This window comes from Apaloderma vittatum, unplaced genomic scaffold (assembly GCF_000703405.1).
Source record: "Apaloderma vittatum isolate BGI_N311 unplaced genomic scaffold, ASM70340v1 scaffold5318, whole genome shotgun sequence".
Classification (NCBI taxonomy): domain Eukaryota; kingdom Metazoa; phylum Chordata; class Aves; order Trogoniformes; family Trogonidae; genus Apaloderma; species Apaloderma vittatum.
The window spans coordinates 1-18,489 of record NW_009730106.1 but is presented as its reverse complement, the minus strand read 5'-3'; the positions used below and the strand labels follow the sequence as shown (position 1 = coordinate 18,489).

At 35.6% G+C, this 18,489-nt stretch overlaps 1 protein-coding gene across 1 annotated transcript in view; it reads right to left on the bottom strand.

Annotated features, from left to right (window-relative positions):
- Nucleotides 1–17,874, bottom strand: part of LOC104277872 (cytoplasmic dynein 2 heavy chain 1-like) — a gene marked incomplete at both ends in the record, with an annotated part of 58,343 nt that extends 40,469 nt beyond the window's left edge. Inside the window, 15 exons of the mRNA XM_009874657.1 lie at nucleotides 767–876; nucleotides 1,421–1,562; nucleotides 3,167–3,245; nucleotides 4,520–4,606; nucleotides 5,299–5,420; nucleotides 6,160–6,283; nucleotides 6,447–6,607; nucleotides 7,873–7,986; nucleotides 10,320–10,457; nucleotides 11,136–11,290; nucleotides 12,564–12,645; nucleotides 14,665–14,807; nucleotides 15,666–15,779; nucleotides 16,717–16,825; nucleotides 17,626–17,874. Of these exons, the coding sequence (XP_009872959.1) occupies nucleotides 767–876; nucleotides 1,421–1,562; nucleotides 3,167–3,245; nucleotides 4,520–4,606; nucleotides 5,299–5,420; nucleotides 6,160–6,283; nucleotides 6,447–6,607; nucleotides 7,873–7,986; nucleotides 10,320–10,457; nucleotides 11,136–11,290; nucleotides 12,564–12,645; nucleotides 14,665–14,807; nucleotides 15,666–15,779; nucleotides 16,717–16,825; nucleotides 17,626–17,874 (1,929 nt within the window). The remainder of the gene's footprint in view (nucleotides 1–766; nucleotides 877–1,420; nucleotides 1,563–3,166; nucleotides 3,246–4,519; nucleotides 4,607–5,298; nucleotides 5,421–6,159; nucleotides 6,284–6,446; nucleotides 6,608–7,872; nucleotides 7,987–10,319; nucleotides 10,458–11,135; nucleotides 11,291–12,563; nucleotides 12,646–14,664; nucleotides 14,808–15,665; nucleotides 15,780–16,716; nucleotides 16,826–17,625) is intronic.
- Nucleotides 17,875–18,489: the final 615 nt, after the last annotated feature.

The window sequence follows — 18,489 nt, the reverse complement described above, 5'->3', positions numbered from 1 at the left end:
AAGCTAAGCATTTCTTCACCTTCTCTTAAAAACAGAAATCTATTCAATGAGTATAATCTACAGCTTTTTTCATGCACAACTGCTTTGAAATTTAGAACTGGTATTATTTTGCCTTTTTCTTCAGCAGACAAAGGTACATTACTTCTGGTTTGAGACCCCAAATCATTTCAGAAAGAATAACAAATATAAGGATTTTGCAGGCATAAAGATACAAATAGCATTTTACTTACAATTATGAACAAATTTAGATCTCAAACTTGTAAACGCTACAGCAGGATATATTGGTGATATGCCTAGTAACAAGTATACTGAAAAGACAGCAGGTTTTCAATTTGATAAAACCTAATCCATGAAAACTAAGGCTTCAAAATCTAGATGCTTTTAAAGGCATCCACATGTAGCCTTTTCTTTTTTCTAAGAATAAAAAGTATTAGAAATTATACATCAAAGTGAACACATATGGGACATAGTCTTCCACTGACAGTAAATGATGATTCACACTTTAAGCCTGAGTAGACTGATAGCAGGTTGTGTCTGTTCAACATCTGGAAGAAAATTGTGAAAGCAAAAAAAGAAAAAAATGTATTTTCTTTAACTGCTTTTATCCTTTTGCTACAGAAAACCCAGAGTTATGTATCTGTTTCCCTGCGTGTGTTCTGTGGTGTTAATAAAGTAACACAACTGAAATAGTTCAACATTCCAAAGAGATGCCTGAATTTTCTATAAATTTAAATACTTCTAAGACAAAACAAAAAAACAAGTTTACCTGCAAGATGACAAGAGCATTTTCTATTGAAAGGTCATCTGAAGGCAAACCCTCACTTTTCCAGACTAATTCCTCACTTTCTGTACACAGGAACCGCCGTAAATTGAACTCTGATAAATGAAATTGTTTGTGCTAGTATTTATAGTTTAAATAATTTTTAAGCATTTACCACTCTATAGACAATGGAGACTGTCTAGCAGTGCAAGTGTGCAGATTTCCCTTAAATTCATATTTTTTATTGCTTGAACTTATTACTGTTAACTAGCTGATGCTATAAAAATAATTAATGGTGTTATTAACACACATAGATAAAAATAATCACTAAAAAAGCAGAAGCATTCAGAACACATTGGCAAACTTACAACACAATGTGAATACATTCATTCATGTAAACACTTCTTTTTAAGGAAGGGCTATGGAGCTAAATCTTAAGAATTTACAAGTATTTATAATCTCAACAATAGAATAATCCTAAGAAATAGTCTGTTTGTTTATACAAGTAGTTATTGAGTAAGAAAATCATCTGGGAACACAAAGACAGTTGAGACTGTTCATTAGAGCTCACAGGCATTTCTCCCTTCCTTAAGCTTAACTAGCTACACACAGACAGACAGACAGACAGACAGACACACACACACACACACACAAAATTACTTTCAAGGCCTGAAGATTTGGTCCATTCGTCCAAGCTGGTTTTCCTCTGATCCTCAGGAGCAGCAGAAAGGTAGGTAATAAATGCAGCTGCTAACTGAGCTCTTTTAGGCAATGTAGCCAGTTCATCCGTTATCTCTGACACCTTCCAAAACAAAGTACAGAATATATAGGGATAGTGCAAACAAAAACTATGTTAATATTTCTCCTTAGTTACTAGAAAGTCAGAATTAAATTTGCCTGTTATGGAGAATACAGTTGAGACAGTCTCTCTTCTTGCATTTCAGGTATCTCTACTGAGCTAACCCACAGCAACAGACATGTGAAGTATGGGAGACGAGAAAGTACGAAGAGACGCCGGGGGACCTTACAACTGCCTTCCAATACCTGAAAGGAACCTACAGGAAGGCTGGGGAGGGACTTTTTACAACAGTGTCCAGCGATAGGACAAGGGGAAATGGTTTTAAATTGAAGGAGAATAGGTTTAGATTGGATCTTAAGAAGAAATTCTTCAGTATGAGGGTGGCAAGACTCTGGACTAGATTGCCCAGAGAGGTTGTGGATGCCTCCTCCCTGGAGGTGTTCAAGGCCATATACACACAAAAAAAGAGAAGGAACTTGCTTTCTCCTTACTTTAAAGGGAGATTAATACTGTTTTTTCACGGTCCTCAGTTTGGGATGAGTTCCAAACTAACATTTCTGCTAGTCTGGTCTACAGCATACCATTAACAGACTGAACTTTCTACAAACAGGGGTAATGTACCAGAGTGAAAAACTGTGAGGAATCACTTTTAGAAGCATTTTAACTCTGAAGTTCAAATATACCCAATCCTTACTATAGCAGATGGAATAGCTGTAGAACTAGTGTCAAGAGGACAATCTTCCACTATTTTCCATGTTGGTCAAGCCACAAGAAGGAATCATCTAACCCTACCTTTGGTTCTTCAAAACGCAGGTATTTAGTCTAATTGTTTAGACTTTTTTCAGTGTCAACAGAGAGACAGGACCATGTCTCTCTGCAGGGAGATTTTTTCCATTTTAAGATACCAAAGCTTGTTACCGCTTTCTGGAGGAGACAGCTATTTTCAGCTTGCATCTATCTTGAAATTTTCCTTTCTGTTTCAGACTAAAGAAGGGCCTGTGTGTCCAAAGCTTGGCAGTTTCTCTCAAAAATATCATTTGAGCAAATAAGATTTTCCCTACTTCAGAAGCAGAAAAGTTTCAAACATGTAAGCGAAGACGGCAAAGGCAACACAGCATTTTGGGAAGGCCTACATTTGCATTTCCAACATCAGTGCTATAAAGGAGCTATGTTTTAAGACTGCGATTACTTAATGCTTTCCCAAAATCTGTCCCTTTTGATTGTGTCTCAACTTGGAGGGTCCAACTGCTGACATGTTCAGACAGCATAACAGATTATTATTCTGATTAAAAAATGTCAAAGAACGTTGTATGTTCTATATTAAACATTGGAGGATTTCTTACACATTCTGTAGCTGTGTGATATAGCTGAGGTAACCTATACAGTGAAGTAAAAGGAAGTTTCAGAAGGAAGAAAAGTTTCTATTTCTAATGAGAAATCAGAGAAGTGGACACTTTGGAGATATGCACAATGGCAATAACTCCTGTTCTCTAAACAACACAAAAATTGTATTTTCAAATTATCGGCTATAAGATGTATTTATGAAAATTTTCACTAACCTGGGTGCTCCATCTTTTGTGTTCCCTATCGAGTTGGTTTATCAGTACCTCTGCAGCTTTCAGCGTTTGCTGAGCTTTACTTAGTTCAGCTTCAAGTTTTGCTGCTTCTGTTGTTCTACTCTGGAACCTGTAAAACAACCACGATTTGCAATTGCTATTACAAACTATTTAAACTTACGGACAACTATTTTCAAGGCAGTTTAACTGACTGAATTTGTAATGAATTCCTCCCTTACAGTTTATGAGAACACAATTATAATTTTTTTATACTTTCTCCTTCTAATTGGCAGATGAGCTGCCATTTAGATACACGCACGGGTGAAATTTAAAAATACATTTGTGATATAGAATATAAAGTCTGAAAATCATTCCTTCTAATTAAACAGCCTGATGTGATGTTAGTTATCGTGTTAAGTTTTATTCTGCACCTAATCGGGACTACAGAAGGCTCAACGCCATGCTATGGATTTGTAACTTTTGGGTAAATTTAATCTATGAAGCCTTTAAAGGAGAATGTCACTAATTCACACAGATGACCCCAATTCAAAGCACAGTACTCTACTCTGTAATAACTACTAAGTAAGGACACGTCCCAAACAGCAGGCACAGTTTCACTAGTATTTTATAATATTTAATAACTAATTAGCTTAATTAATATCTAATTCATGCATTGAATAATCTATCTTTTTAAAATGGTGTATTTAACTGTAGTATATACTAACTAGTTAATCTAAGACAGCACTATATAGTTGAACGACAAGAGGAATACTCCAATCATTTTTTGGCAGACTACAAAACACGACTTTAGCAGTATGTACATAAGACGGGCTCTAAAGTTTCTCCTAACTATGGAAAAAAACTGAAAGACTTGCATTAAACTGAATTCAGAGAAACTAAAACAGTTCACCACAGTAATTTTTATGCCACTGTGTGTCATATACTTGATGAGATGCTAAGAAAAAAGGAGACAGATAACTAGCTAACTGTCAGGAAAGCAGGCCATCCTGAAAGAAACAGAACTGCTTTTATTCCAGCTGTCATCTGCAGAAGTTTGCACAGGAATGTCTCCAAAGACCTGAGGAGACATTAAAGTCATTTTAGGCGTAAAAGCTAAGAGACATACTGCTTCTCTTTGACATCTACCATGTATACACTGAAGGTTTCCAACACCGTCAGTAGTTAGAAGTGGGAATGTTTAAGGAGCACTTAATCCGATCAATGTGATGAACTGTATTCTAACAGTATTTATTTATCTCCAGAGTGTATAGATAGCCCAGTTATCACTATTTCTGATGCAAGAATCTTGCAGAGCAGGGATTTACATTTAGTTAGGTACATTTCATTATTCATACCTAAAATCATCGATGTTTTTATTTATATTCTGAAATAAACCCAACTTACTTATCTTTCAGTTCTGATACTTTTTGACCAACAGAGTTCAGGAGATCTTCTAACTTCTGTTTTCTGCCTTCAGTTTTCTTGAGATTACTACAAAAATGTAACATTTGTTTTAAGACTATGGATCCAAAGGAAAAAATAAGAGTAAGTGTAACACAGAAGTAATTTACACAGAGACAGTTCAGAGATGGTTCTTTCTTGCAATTTATATTAACAAAAATCTGTTTTCACATGTAAAAGTTTTGAGTACTCATCACATCACTGTAAAAATGCAAACTAAATACTCCATCCAAGTGTAGTCTAAAGATCAGAATAAATTCTGCTAATACAGAATTTCAAGACCTGTCAAAATAGTCAGTGTAGATTCCTCAGGTTATGGATGGTCATAAAAATAGGTCATATCTTTCTGATCCTAAGGAGAAACTGATTATACTTGGTACATGACTGAAAAAGACGAACTACACCTCATAAAACAACAGGGGCTTCACTGACAGAATCCATTTTAAGCATAGCCGTGATTTTTGTTTCTTCCTGACCTACTGCAGCTGAGGCAGGTAACTTGTGAGTAGACAAAAAGTATGCAAGGCATAGCTTCCAGAAAAAACAAAATATTGCATACTTACTTCTTCTGTCTCAGCATCAATGCTTTTATTACCTATAGATGAGGTAGAGTTTCTTACATCTTTTTTTTTCATAAACTTCAATTCCTCCTTGGTGGCTTTAGCTGCACCCACCACTACTGGAATTAAGAACATTTATTTTTGTAATAGCGTCTAACTTACACTTCCAAGCCAGCCTTTTCTTTTTCCAAAGGCTGAATTCGTTCTAGGACATGGGAGTACTGGACGTTGGCATTCACCCAAGCTGCTAATGGAGCGGCTGCAGCACTGGCTCGCTTAGCATTCTGAAAAAATCAGGAACAGGTACAAGAACTTGAAGTACAATGTAGCTGAGATAAATACAGGATAAATGACTGTAACAGACTTATGAGTCATCAACATAAATTAGTCAGCTCCTCTGCTGAACTCATCTTTTAAATTGTGACCCAGAGATTATATTGTAGGCTATCCATCTCTGTTAAAAAAAAAAGTAATGGACATCTTTACAATTAAAAAGATTCGTGTAAGGTAAGAAGTTTTAAATTATCAGTGTGTTCCTTCTCAGGGATCTACAACTTTCCATTTAAAAGTAAGACACTAGTATATAAGAATTCCTTTTTATAGCTACTGCCAAATCAGTTCTTAAAGATCACCTATATATTTAATCATTATCAGTCCTTTTTTAATTCAGTGTACAATTAAGAATTGTACTGCTACAAGGAAGCCAGAAGGAGCCAGTTACAGCTCCTTGATCTGAGTTCTAACTTATATTAGTGACAAAAATCTCTGAAGACTGTAATAATTTCTCATCCCACTGCTCCTCAGTCATTAACAGAACTCTCATTGTTAGAGGCAGTAGGCAACTGAATAATCTCTGACACATGTTTATCTCTTTAAAGTGACAAATTCTGTAAGCAGTATTCATCACCTCTTCTCTACATTAGGTTAATTCTAAAATTTACATTGGCAAATCAAACAAACACGCATTTTTATTTTTTTTTCTCTTTGTCCTTTTTCATTTTATGTAATGCGATCAGGAATTACCTTTGGATCAAAAGATGTTCTGTTTTTAGAAAGAAGTTCTTCAACACTCTCTCGTATTTCTTTTGGAATATTACGGGCATCAAAGGTAGCTATGTCCTCCCTCACACCTCTTTTGGCCAAAAAACTGTGAAAAGAATTGCATAACTAAGCAAAGAAGAACTAAAAGTTAAAGACAATATTAGCCTATGAAACCAAAGAATTCTGTACACACTTGATTCCTGAATGTAATAGAAAGTATTTCACACTGTAAACTACTGTTGAAGATAAAATTTACATAAAATCCTCACCTCTTCATGCTCACCCATGATGTATCAAAAATCCCCATCAGCCGTAAAACTCCTTCTAGTATATCTCTGATTATGTCAGGGGGCATCCGCAGCGACCGGATTTCGGACAAAGACTCTGGCTTTATATTTCCAACTGCTAACTTAGCTTCATTTACCAGTGGCTTAAAACATAAATACACATTAAAAAAGAGGTGAGGATACAAGAAACTGAACATGTGCCATTTTAGTTTTCATAGCATTTCTTTTACTTTGTTCATATTTTACTATGTAAGCAGCTGCCATCAATGCATACTCATGTGCACAAGTTATTAAAAAGTTGCCATGTTTTTATTAAGTGATAATAAATGTATTTCCATATAAAACAGCACATTATAATCCTGATTTTCCCTGACTTTTCATTCAGCACTGTAACTCAGAGACATATAGATATTAGTATTAATCATGTTTGTTTGCTCTGTCATTGCTTAAAAATTCATTATGATAAAAGTATCTTCTAATAATGATGCTCATCACTATTTATAGGCATGCATGAGGATATCTTTGTAAAGTTACATAGAAGTACAGGTCACAAAAGCTATCTATTTTCAGCAGCTAAACATATCCAGACAGTCTTTGCCCTTATCCATCAAGCAACAAAATGACAAGAAGACAGAAGAAAGATTATCATTAAATCCTGTGCACACCTTGCACATCCTTCTTATTTATCACAGATCATAGAAAGGGATTTACGTTAATCCTGTAGTCCTATGTCACTTTCAGTACAAGAATGTAATTCCTTGGCACATATTATATGTAACAGGGAAAAAAAAACAACCTAAAACCAAGTAGCTGTACTTTCTCCTTACTCTTTAGTACAATTTTAAAATTGATGGGACAAAAAAGAGAGTCAAAAAGCAATGACTGAACACACGTATCTCCCCAAAAACCTGATGCTTAAGGGCTGTGTCAAACAAGCAGCTTGCTACAGTGCCATCAGGATAACAATTTTCAGAATGATAACTGGAAATTCTCTGTCATCAAACTGTTTTCATTCAGCTGATAGCACCAAGCCCTGTGATATTACCAGCTTGACCAAGGTGGAGTAATGTAGTTGGTCTATATATTATTAATTGAAAAACATTTCATTAAATCTGCAGAACTCAGTGGTAGATCACGGCAGCATCGAAATAACAATAGGAAGGTAGGATTTGGCCCCAAAAATGCTTTCTGTAATTAAGATCTAACAGAACACAAATGCCAAAATGACAATCTAAATCTGGCACACAGAATAATGTTCCTAATGCATAACACTTGTAATATCAAATTAATTTAGAGCAAAGTTTAAGAAATGCAGGGATAAATATGCAGATCCATTTTGCATAGCAGGACTTCAGTAAGTCAAATAAAATCAGACTGCAAAATATTACTTTTCTTTATCAGCTCTTACCTGAACCTCTTTTAGTTCATCCTCAATTTTTCTTTTTCTTTCTGCTATTTCTGCAGCCTCTTCTGCTATTCGGTGTTTTATCTTTTCCATTTCTGTTTTTTGCTCACTAGCATTCTGTCAGAAAAATAAAACATTTAGTTTCAAAATATACACAGATTTTAGCACTTTAAGTATCTTATTTCTTTTAGTCTTGTTTATAATACACAATACCAATTACAATAAAATATCTGAGGCTATTTGATACCAGATGACTAGGTTGCTTTTACTATGTGTCCTTACCTTTCTTTACCATGGACAAGTTCTGTATATCTATTTTTGAGGCTCACTATGACCTTTTTTCTCCTTGCCTCTAATTTTCCAATCCTTATCAAGATGTCAGTCCTGCTCTAACAGTGTAAGAGTGACAGCCTCTGCAACATTCACAGTATCTTTCCACCACTGTCTTTGTAGGTGCCCACATTTCTGTTTCTTTCATGATACCACTAAGACTCTCCTGTTTCTACAGTGTTCATAAAAGCAGCAGTTTTGTTAGAACTATAAGCCTAGAAATACTAATACATTATTGTAAATCTGCACCCGTCTCTAAGGATACCTGTCTTATGTTCTGCACATATATTGTAAGCTGTTTGGGGTTGCAACTTTTTTGTTTCTGGATTTGTACTGTGCCTATCATAGAACAGATTGTGGCTATTAGACAACTCCAGGACTCCTAAGCACTTCAGTATAACAATTACTACTTAGTATATAAAACTATAACAAAAAGGAGCTTATGTATCCCGAAGCTAACAAAACAAACCCCACAAAAAAACAGGGCCTACCAATACCAGTTACAAAAAAAAAAATTGAGGATAAATGCATAAAAGATTAATATTCTAGGCTCAGTTCACCTAGAGGATACAAGACAACAAAGCCCAGAGTTTACATTTTTTCATCATTATAATCAGCAATTTTTCAGAGTTTACATTTTTTCATCATTATAATCAGCAATTGTTGTGCTGAGTTGAACTTGTAGCAGAAGCTCACACATGTATATAAGCACAGAAAACCCCGAGAGTAATAATAATCTTTCTGAGCACTTAACCCAAGCTTCAGACCAGCATGTCACTGAAGATCACATCCAAATCCACAAAACATTAGCCACGTAAAACTAGATTAGACTTTTCATGCAAATGTACAAGTACTGAATGATAGCTCTGAATATGAAAACCTTAAAATTCAGTTGTAGGTCAAAAGCCTTGCTCTAATGGAAGATTAGAAGAGTCCGTATGGATTAGTGCCCTCTCTCTTACATAAACTAGAACATCTGAAGTGATATTAAAGTGTCAGAGGGCACCTATACTTTATGCTAATCTAAATAATCAGAATTCTACTGATTTTTTTTCTGACGTCAATGGGCCCATCATGTTTCATTGTTTCCGGCCTATTCTTGGATTTTGACCTATAATGTAATACCTGCTACCTACACAACCTGTAACTCTACTGGACAACAGCAGACACAGATTTAGCAGAGAAATCAGCGAAAATGGCATAAAAATATCTTTTGAGGCCAGCAGTGAACATATCAAGCCAATCACCAACATTCAAATTCATGTAAAGTAGGCAGACAGAGCCTAAAATTCTAAGAATTTCCAACAGAAGTACACCCATAAAAATGGGATGTAATGCACCTTTAAAGCACTGTGAACCAAACGTTTTCAAAGAGCAGGCACCTACTTTGCTGCACAGAGAGAACTTCTTTGTCATTGAGCTTCTTCACTTAAGTTTGCTTCAGACTGATCAGACTAAATCAGTGACAAAACAGTGTAGTGACAACAGATTCACTATAGTTTATCCTGCATTTATGATTCCTGGAAGCAGCAATGCAGGATCAATCTTCTCCTCAAAAAACAGAAGGTCTACCTCTGAGCTCAAGACTGAAAATTCAAGGAGTGCTGAATACAGAGATATTATTTAACCTTCTTTGAGGTTAACTTCAGAGGATCAGACCTCACAATATACATAACTTCTAATAGTCCACAAATTTAATTTCTAGTCTTTGTTACTTAAAATAGTGCTACTTGTCAGTATTTTGTTTAAACTTTCTATCTATTACAATAAATATTATAAAAAGGATCAGTTTTTAAAGTTCTAGGAAAACTTTCAGACTAAGCTACAGCAGTAAATACTACTCAGGTGCAAAACTTGTACAGTTCTCTTCCTATTCAGTTAATTCAAACATAATCTCTATTATGTAATCCTCTGTCCTGCTGCAAGTTTATTCAAGCCATAGTCCTCTCTGCTGTTGCAAGCTTATTCAAAACTCAGAGTTCATGCACTCACTTAGCCAAATTCTTGTAAAATCATCAAGTTGTGCAACCTTTGAAAAGAACACAAAGCTCAGGTAGTTACGAAGACCAAAAATAGAAAAGTATGAGTATTTTTCATTTTGATCTAATTCTATACAACACCTGCATAGATACTGTAATTTCTTGAAGGGCAGCATCAGCCTCATCTTGCTTTGTTTTGAGTAAAATACTTTGTTCTTCAGCTTTCCTGTTCAGTTCATCCACCAGGGCCTTAGCTTCATTCAGCTTTGAAACACCTGCCTATAAAGTTTATAAGAAGTAGTTATTCAGCAATGAATTTTATATAAATTTAAATGAAAGTTGGTTAGAAACAGTATACACAAACTAAGAATGATGTAGACTAATATTCTTAATTTTCTAATTTCTGTTCCACATTTTCTCGATATTAGTTACACATTCTTAGTATTATTTAACCCAAGAACAGACACTGTACGATCTATTGCTACACCAAAAGTTGAGAATAAAATTCTTAAAATTACAAAACCTTAATGGAACAGTAACTAGTACATAATCTTTTTCTCATTAATTCAATAATGTTTTAGTTAAATGATATTACCTCCACATAATTATATCTCCTTTAAAAGCAAATCTACAAAAATTAACTAATCGAAACAATTTACATTATCCCATTTCTCCATATTTGTACACCCTCTAAAGAACACAGAAGTACATAAAATAAAACCTATCGGACACTTTATTGAGGAAAAAATATCAACAAACCCAAGAAACTACTCTTCACTTTCTGAGGCATTTGAACAGTGATGTCCTATTCCTGCTCTGAAACCACAGCACGAGCAAACGCCAACAGAGGCCAACTCACACAACCATGTACCAGCTACAGTCCATTAATACGTGAGGCATTTCCAAATGTGAGAGTATTTTGAAAAGCCGTATGTTAAAACCATTTTAAATGCATACCTGCAGGTGGTTCTGCCTTTTCATTAGCTCTCTTCTTTTACTGTTATTGATGGTACTGTATATACGAAGGAATGTCATATACCTGCTGGGCGTTGCTCCATGCATTTTACATGAATTGTGGATTGCCAGAAATGACTTCAGAAAATCAGAATCACCTGTAAATCATAACTTGTTACACAGATAATAAGATACTCAATCCTACCTCATATTAAAATAACTAAGGAAGAGCAACAGAATGTTTTTTGAGATAGTCAGCTCAGTCAGTTGAGCGTGGCGCTATCAACGCCAAGGTCGCAGGTTCGATTCCCGTTTGGCCCCCATGTGTTGCCTGATCTAGTCAAGAGGTGGTGTCCCTGGGGACAAGGAGGCTGGATTAAAATGATCTCTAAGGTCCCTTCCAGCCTAGATCATTCTGTATTAATTAGGAGTATTGCAAATATCACAAAGAATATACTTGGAGATTTTTAGAAAGAAGAAACACCATGAATTTTTGCTTTCTCCCCTGTTTCTGATGACAGGTATACTAAAATATTTTTCTGAACATTCCAGGCCCTTCATTTGTTGAACAGTTTCTCAAGCCACAAAATATCACAAAATATATTGTATTATCCTACAAAAGAAAAAAATGCTAAAATCTAAGCACATTTAAATGAATGCCTTTAGTAAGTACTGAGGCATAGATTATGTACCATGATCTAGGATAAAGACAGATGGTAGCATGAACACTAAATCCTAAATGTAGTCTTTTCCTGATGGGCTGGAATGCCTCTTAAAAACCTGTATAACACAGGAAACTCCAAGTAAACTATAATTTTAGATGATCTTAGCTCCACAACTTCTAAGTGCTACTCAGACCAATGCTTTATAAAAAGTGGATAAAAGAACATTACAAAAATAGGTGCTGGCACTGGCCTTCTAGATTATGTTTGACGCCTTTTTTTTAAAATGGTTAAATTTGAAGGTTTTTTACAAAAACAAATTATGCTGAGAAAAGGAAAGGGTATTGCTTACAAGAAATTAGGTACTGAAGATAACGAATTATTAAAGTAAAATGAGCAGGTCTACGATAAGAATAATGAAAACGTACAGACCAAAAAACTGTCAAACAATCAAATGTTGAGGTTGCAAGAAAACATTCATAGAGAAGGAAGACACAAACTAAAACAAGATGCATCTTAATCAATTTATAGAATTGAATATACGCAGTGATACGCAGTGTGACAGAAGACACTGGGTTTTATGAGCCAGAATGTATGTTCCAGACTAACGTTCCCTTGCACAAAATCCCTGCCATGAGAACAACACTGAAGTCTAGGAATATGCTCGCAAAAACCAACTCAAAGTATCCATGCTATAACCATCACCCAACACAGGACTGAGTAAGTGCTTAATAAGTAATAATAACTAGTGGGTCCACCTAAATATTACCTGCACGTTTTTTCGTAAGTTCCTTATGTGCTTTTCCAGTCTTTTCCTGTTCATCTGATTCATACAGAAGCATTTCAGGTATCTAAAAAAATGAACACGATTTTTTGTATGAAAATTATGAACAAGGAAAATTTGAGTTAAACTTATAAAAAGAAACCTTCAACGTAGTTTCGCATTTGAAAAGACTGAGTACGATAGATTTATTCATTATTTACAGAATATTTATAGCATTAAAAATATCAATTTCACCTCTCCCTGTTACTGATAACTTCCTGTTCTCTCAAGCCGATGAGCTCTTGCTGGCTGTAAGAAAGAGCAACTAATTCTTGGAGGACTCTTACACAAATCACACAGATGTCAAAGATGTAAAACGATACACAACTCTATAGGAAATCAGTCAGTCTTGAGCATAACTGTGGGAGGTACAATGCCAGAATTAAACAATAACTACATATAAGTCTTTGAAGACTTTTTTACGGTCCAAGAGCGGACTTACCTTCAGATGTTATCAACTATACAATATACCATAGCAAAAATAAAGTATATTCAAAAGTTCTGGCATATGACTAAATAAGCCTCCATTTTAGAAAAAAAAACCCTATTGAAGTGAAAGTGAAAATACTCTGAAAAAACTGTGAACAGACCTGGTCCAAACATTTTTGCCAAAATAAACTTTTAGTACAACTTGCCATTGGAATAAGGCAGAAATGGAGACTCCTGTGGCTCTGCCAGGAGAGCAACCAACCCCATGGTCCAGGTGGTGAAACTCATCCCGTTGAGTCAACAGGAGAGGCCAGACCACCTTACAAGCTAGTCCCAGGGGGTTACTGCCTAGCAGTCTTGGAACACGTTATGGTAAGCAGTGGAAGAGCACTTCACATTGCACAAGATTTACTGTGGGTTGGTGAGGCACCCGCAGGAACTGGCTGCCAGAGGATCTAGAAGGTCCACACCAACTGTCTGAGACCGTGGAATCTAGGAGTCAAACCAGACCCAGCTGCACGTGTCCGTGTGTGTGTGTTCAGGTACTTGGATGTGCTTGTGCAGGACACAATGAAGAGATCCTAGATCCAAGACCAGCTACGGGATGGACTGGATGTCTAAGCCCAGTTACTGGAAGGATTCAGCGTTTGTGTATGTGTGCGCATGTGTACGCGCACTGAAGCTGGGGCAGGGCAGGGGCTGCAGGCATCAAAGTTTGTACATGTGGATGCCCAGGGAGGAGACCAGGGGATCCAGAGGCAATTACTGAAGGGGGTGTATGTCTGTGCTCTGCTGCTAGGGGGATCCACATTCTGCACATGTACATGTTTCCCACTAACAAACCTTCACTGGGACCACTCAGAGCACGGAATAGGCTGCTGCCAACTGTGTTGCCTGTGTTCGTGCTGAGGGTTTCCGTTTGTGTTGTTCTGTGCGGCCAATCGCACGTGTACATGTGCTGCCTGTGTGTGTTTGTGTGTGTGCCTGTCTGAACCAGCCTCACCACTGGTTCGAGTTGGGGCAGTGAGGCTGTGGCAGCCCTGCCCCTATCAGGGTACCAGATTTGACAATCTCTATAATATACAGAACTAATATATGTAATTCTCAAACTTGTACTCTGAGCATCCTGAAAAAAAAGCAGATCTGGACCCTACAAAGAACACGCTGACTTCCTTCCATTTAGCAAAACACTTTAAGATTCAAGGTTTACAGTGATTCTTAGATCTACAGCAGCAAAAAAGAAACCTATTTTTGAACTAGCTGTCAAGCACAATAGTAACAGCAGATACCATCAGCATAGTTGGCTTTAACTTTTTGCTTGCAGACTACTTGTATTTAATTCTTAAACGATGTTTATTCAGTCATAGTAGTCAGAATTTTGTTCAAGTCAGCCCAAAGACAGAATAAAACATAATGTTACTGGTAAAATAACAATGCTAACATTATTAATTGTTCTGCAGAATCTTCTGTCTTTGTAGGACTGCACAAATGGATTAAATAAGCACAGTGAAAATTACTCCTTCACAACTTTAAATATTTTCATCTTATTCAGCATAGCTCGGTTATTTTTGGAGATACTAACTTTAAAAAGTTGCACTTTTTAATTCATGCAATTTACCTTTTTCATACTGTTTTCTGACCAGGCTTCCATCCACAAAACCTGACATTTCTTGTACAGTGCTGGATTACTTTCACAGTTTATTGTGAAATTTAAATTGGTAGAATCCATGATCAAGACAACATGGAGATTTTGTTGGATCCCTAAGAAAATGCAACATATTAAATATTTAGTAGATAACAATCTGACTACATGATGGCACATTACTGCAAATACAACATAATTAACTGTCCTTCAAATACAACCTAATTAACTGTCCTTCAAATACTTATTACAAGGTAATTTCTGAAAAAAAAAAAAAAGGATACTACTACATCACACCAGGGCAGGAATGTTTATAAACAGAACTTAAACAAATTAGTATCATGGATTCTTATTATGTCTATTACAGTGTTCTTGGGTTTTTTTTAATTTAGAAGAGCTGATAGTATTTAAATAGATACTACTAGTTCTCATTCCAATGAATATAGACCCACAGAACCTATTAGAAGTAGATTCGAGGCCCTTGAGTATGACTGCCAACATCTGTATTCTTTCAGTCACATTCTATTTATTTGTAAACTATTTAATCTTCTTGTTGGTCCAAGGAAGAAACACAAATAATTAAGAAACGTATCTGTAAACTTATGATTACTCCGAATACAAAGTGATTTATAGGTATAATCGACAAACAGAAGAAAACTATTACTAGATAAATAAGCCAAACAAATCAGAAGATGATGGGCACAAAAGCCTTCTTCTTTCTGATTAATTTCAACAGTAGATTTTGTAACACCTTTGTAGATCATTCATGGACAAAAATTTTCAGACAGAAGAACAAAACGTATGCTGAGGGTTCTGTACCCTTAAATATCACACTGTAATTATTATTCCTGCCTGATTTTTAATAACTGAAAGGTAAAAATGTGCACAAAATAATGCCCACATTAGAATTATTTTCCATTATTCCACGACTTTTGTAACTTTGTAATAAAATATAACTTATAATTCTCTTTACTTACGGTATGTGAAATAGTTGAAAATTGGTCCTGTAAAACCATCTTCTGAAGCTTGATCCTTCAGAGGAGATAGTAATGGTTCTAATTCTTCTATTTTGTATAGCCCAGGAACTTCTCCTATTCCAAGAATGAATTTAAAATGTCAGATCAAATGCACAATAATTATTCAAATTCCTTTGAATTATTCCCTTGAATCTCCTGTACAGAGAATGTGAACATGGGAGTATTCACCTCCACGCTTTCCTGAGTATCATCCCATGTACTTCATTCTTTTCATTATTAATTATAGTGATTCCATCTGACTTAAAAACTCATTCAAATCTACCCAAAGACAGTGATCCAGTACTGCACACAAACAAATCAAATCAGACTTTGTCATCCACCAGAAAACAGAAACCTGAAAGAGTGTAGTTATCTAGGTCCTCAGACACAAATGTTTATTGCTGGACAACAAGAACCTAGTACTGTAAGGAGGCTCAGATTTGCACCTGGGGGACAGGGAAACCTGATGCTCTTATCGATCAAACTAGTGCAGTCTCAAAAAAATCTAAGTTACACACAGTCCTTCAGTGATCTCCCTGATCCAGGAACAAAGCTAGATAACAAAATAAAGTCACTTTTGTTATTTGTTATTGTCAATTCTTTCATTGTTTTCAGAAAAGTGGGCTTTATGCGTGTTCTTTCAAGTAAAGGACTCAGTCTATACAATCTAGTAAAATGCTGGGACTCCTCTCAATTTTTTCATTTTTATTAGAAAAGGGAAGCTGTAGAGTACAATACATGACCATTTTTTTGCTATGCCATTATAGAGTCCTCTTCTGAAATAATTTTCTTAACTTGAAACTTTGAGGAACTGAAAGCATCTGTACAGTAGGGGAGGTTAAAGGAGAGTTAAGTGAACTTCAAGTCAGATTTTCATGGCCAAGCACTCTACCTAAAAACTAACTAAAATTTCTGATATGGACATAAGAGTTAGAAAACATCATCTAATTCTGCCTCATTGAGCTAACTGTGTGGTAAAAGCAGTACCATCATCTTCTGGTACTTCTCTCACCTGAAGACAGTAAACTGTTGACCATCTCAAGGAACGTGGAATGAACAAACTGATAGTCTTCCAGCAGCAATACCACCTGCTGTGCTTCAATGCCCGCAAGCTCCACCACCTAGAAACAGGGAAGACATTTAAATCTCAGTATATGGAATATATGTAACATTCATAAAAGAATGATAATCTCTCTTGATTATACGTTACATATATATTTTCCTCCTAGCATCTATACTACTACATATTTACAAAAGATTACTAGGTGATTCAGATACATAAGATACCAAACATAGAGAACATTCTACCTAGAATTATAACTTGGTAATCAAAAAACAATTAAATCAGACTCTTTCAGAGAGTATATTTATGTTCCACATGTGACTCAGTCATAGAGTTGTATCGCTCTTTTATGTGGGCTTAGCTCTCGAATTTTCTGTAGCACTGCTGAATGTACTGGGAAACTCCTGACTCAAGGTTTGCATTTTTTTCTTCAGTAATAAGTACACTTTCATCAATCATCAAAATTTTACTTGATTCAGCTACTGTCCTATTAACTGGCATACGACTGTAGAGATAGAAAATAAATATGTATAGAAATACAAAAATTTTTTACACGAAAAAAACTTTTCCATTATTAACATAAACTTAGAATTTATGAAGTCTGCAACACTCATAAAAACAGCTCTGGTGTTCAAAAAAGTGGAGTTTCAGGGAATTACTATGAAGAATAGTTGACACACCTAGACATTGAGAACTTCTAAAAATCTACTTATTTCATTTAGACTACTGACGTCTTGCTCTTCTTAAAATATCTCTTCATACAACAATTTTGCATCATCAAAACCCCCATATTCGTATGGTAGGTTTTTTTAACACACATCTACAACACTATAAAATGGAAGACACTAAGTGACTTACGTATTTAAGATCATTTTTGAACTGCTTCATCTCATAGCCTCTGGAAATTTTGGGAGTAATCAGGACAGCTCCATGCATATGACTAACTAAAGAGGTAACTGTTCGACGACCTACACCACTCCGTCCTGCCAAAAGAAGTGATCCTCCAGGAAAACTTAGTACTCTGTCCACTTTAGACATATAACTGAGGACTTCTTGGAACAGTAAAAACTCTATCTCTTTTTTGTCTCGCTCATAATGAATTATACCCTATTAAAAAAAGAAAAAAATAATGTGTTCACTAAAAATAAATAAAAGCAGTAAGATACAAAAGCATCCAACATTTAAAAGTTTAGAAAAGAAGGGCTTGAAAGTTGGTATTCATAACAAATAAATTACTTATGAGACAAAATTTAGATTATCATGTGTGAAACACACATGATAACAGCTTCTAAGATTCAGTTATGACCTTCTTATACGTAATAAAATCTCATCATTGAAGCCCAATACAATTGTGTAGCCAGAAGAAAAAGAACAACTGTCTGATTACTGAGCCTACTGAACATCATTTCCCATTTATTTTAAGGAGAGGGAGTAGTTTCCCATCTACAAGAGCAGTCCATAAACCACTGTTAATAAGGGGAGATGATATCCTGAAAATCATTCAGCCTAGCAAAAGTTCACGTTTGCAGCTCCTCATCATGCTCATTTTTTGTACTTTACTGTTCAAAAGCATGTCAAATCTCCAAACAATCCATTCATATTTCTTCAAATAAAAACTACATTAGCAAATCACAAATTCAGAAAGCAAACATTTAATAAAACACTTTGGTACTCAAACAGTACAGGAGCATATATCATAGAATCACAGAATCATAGAATGGC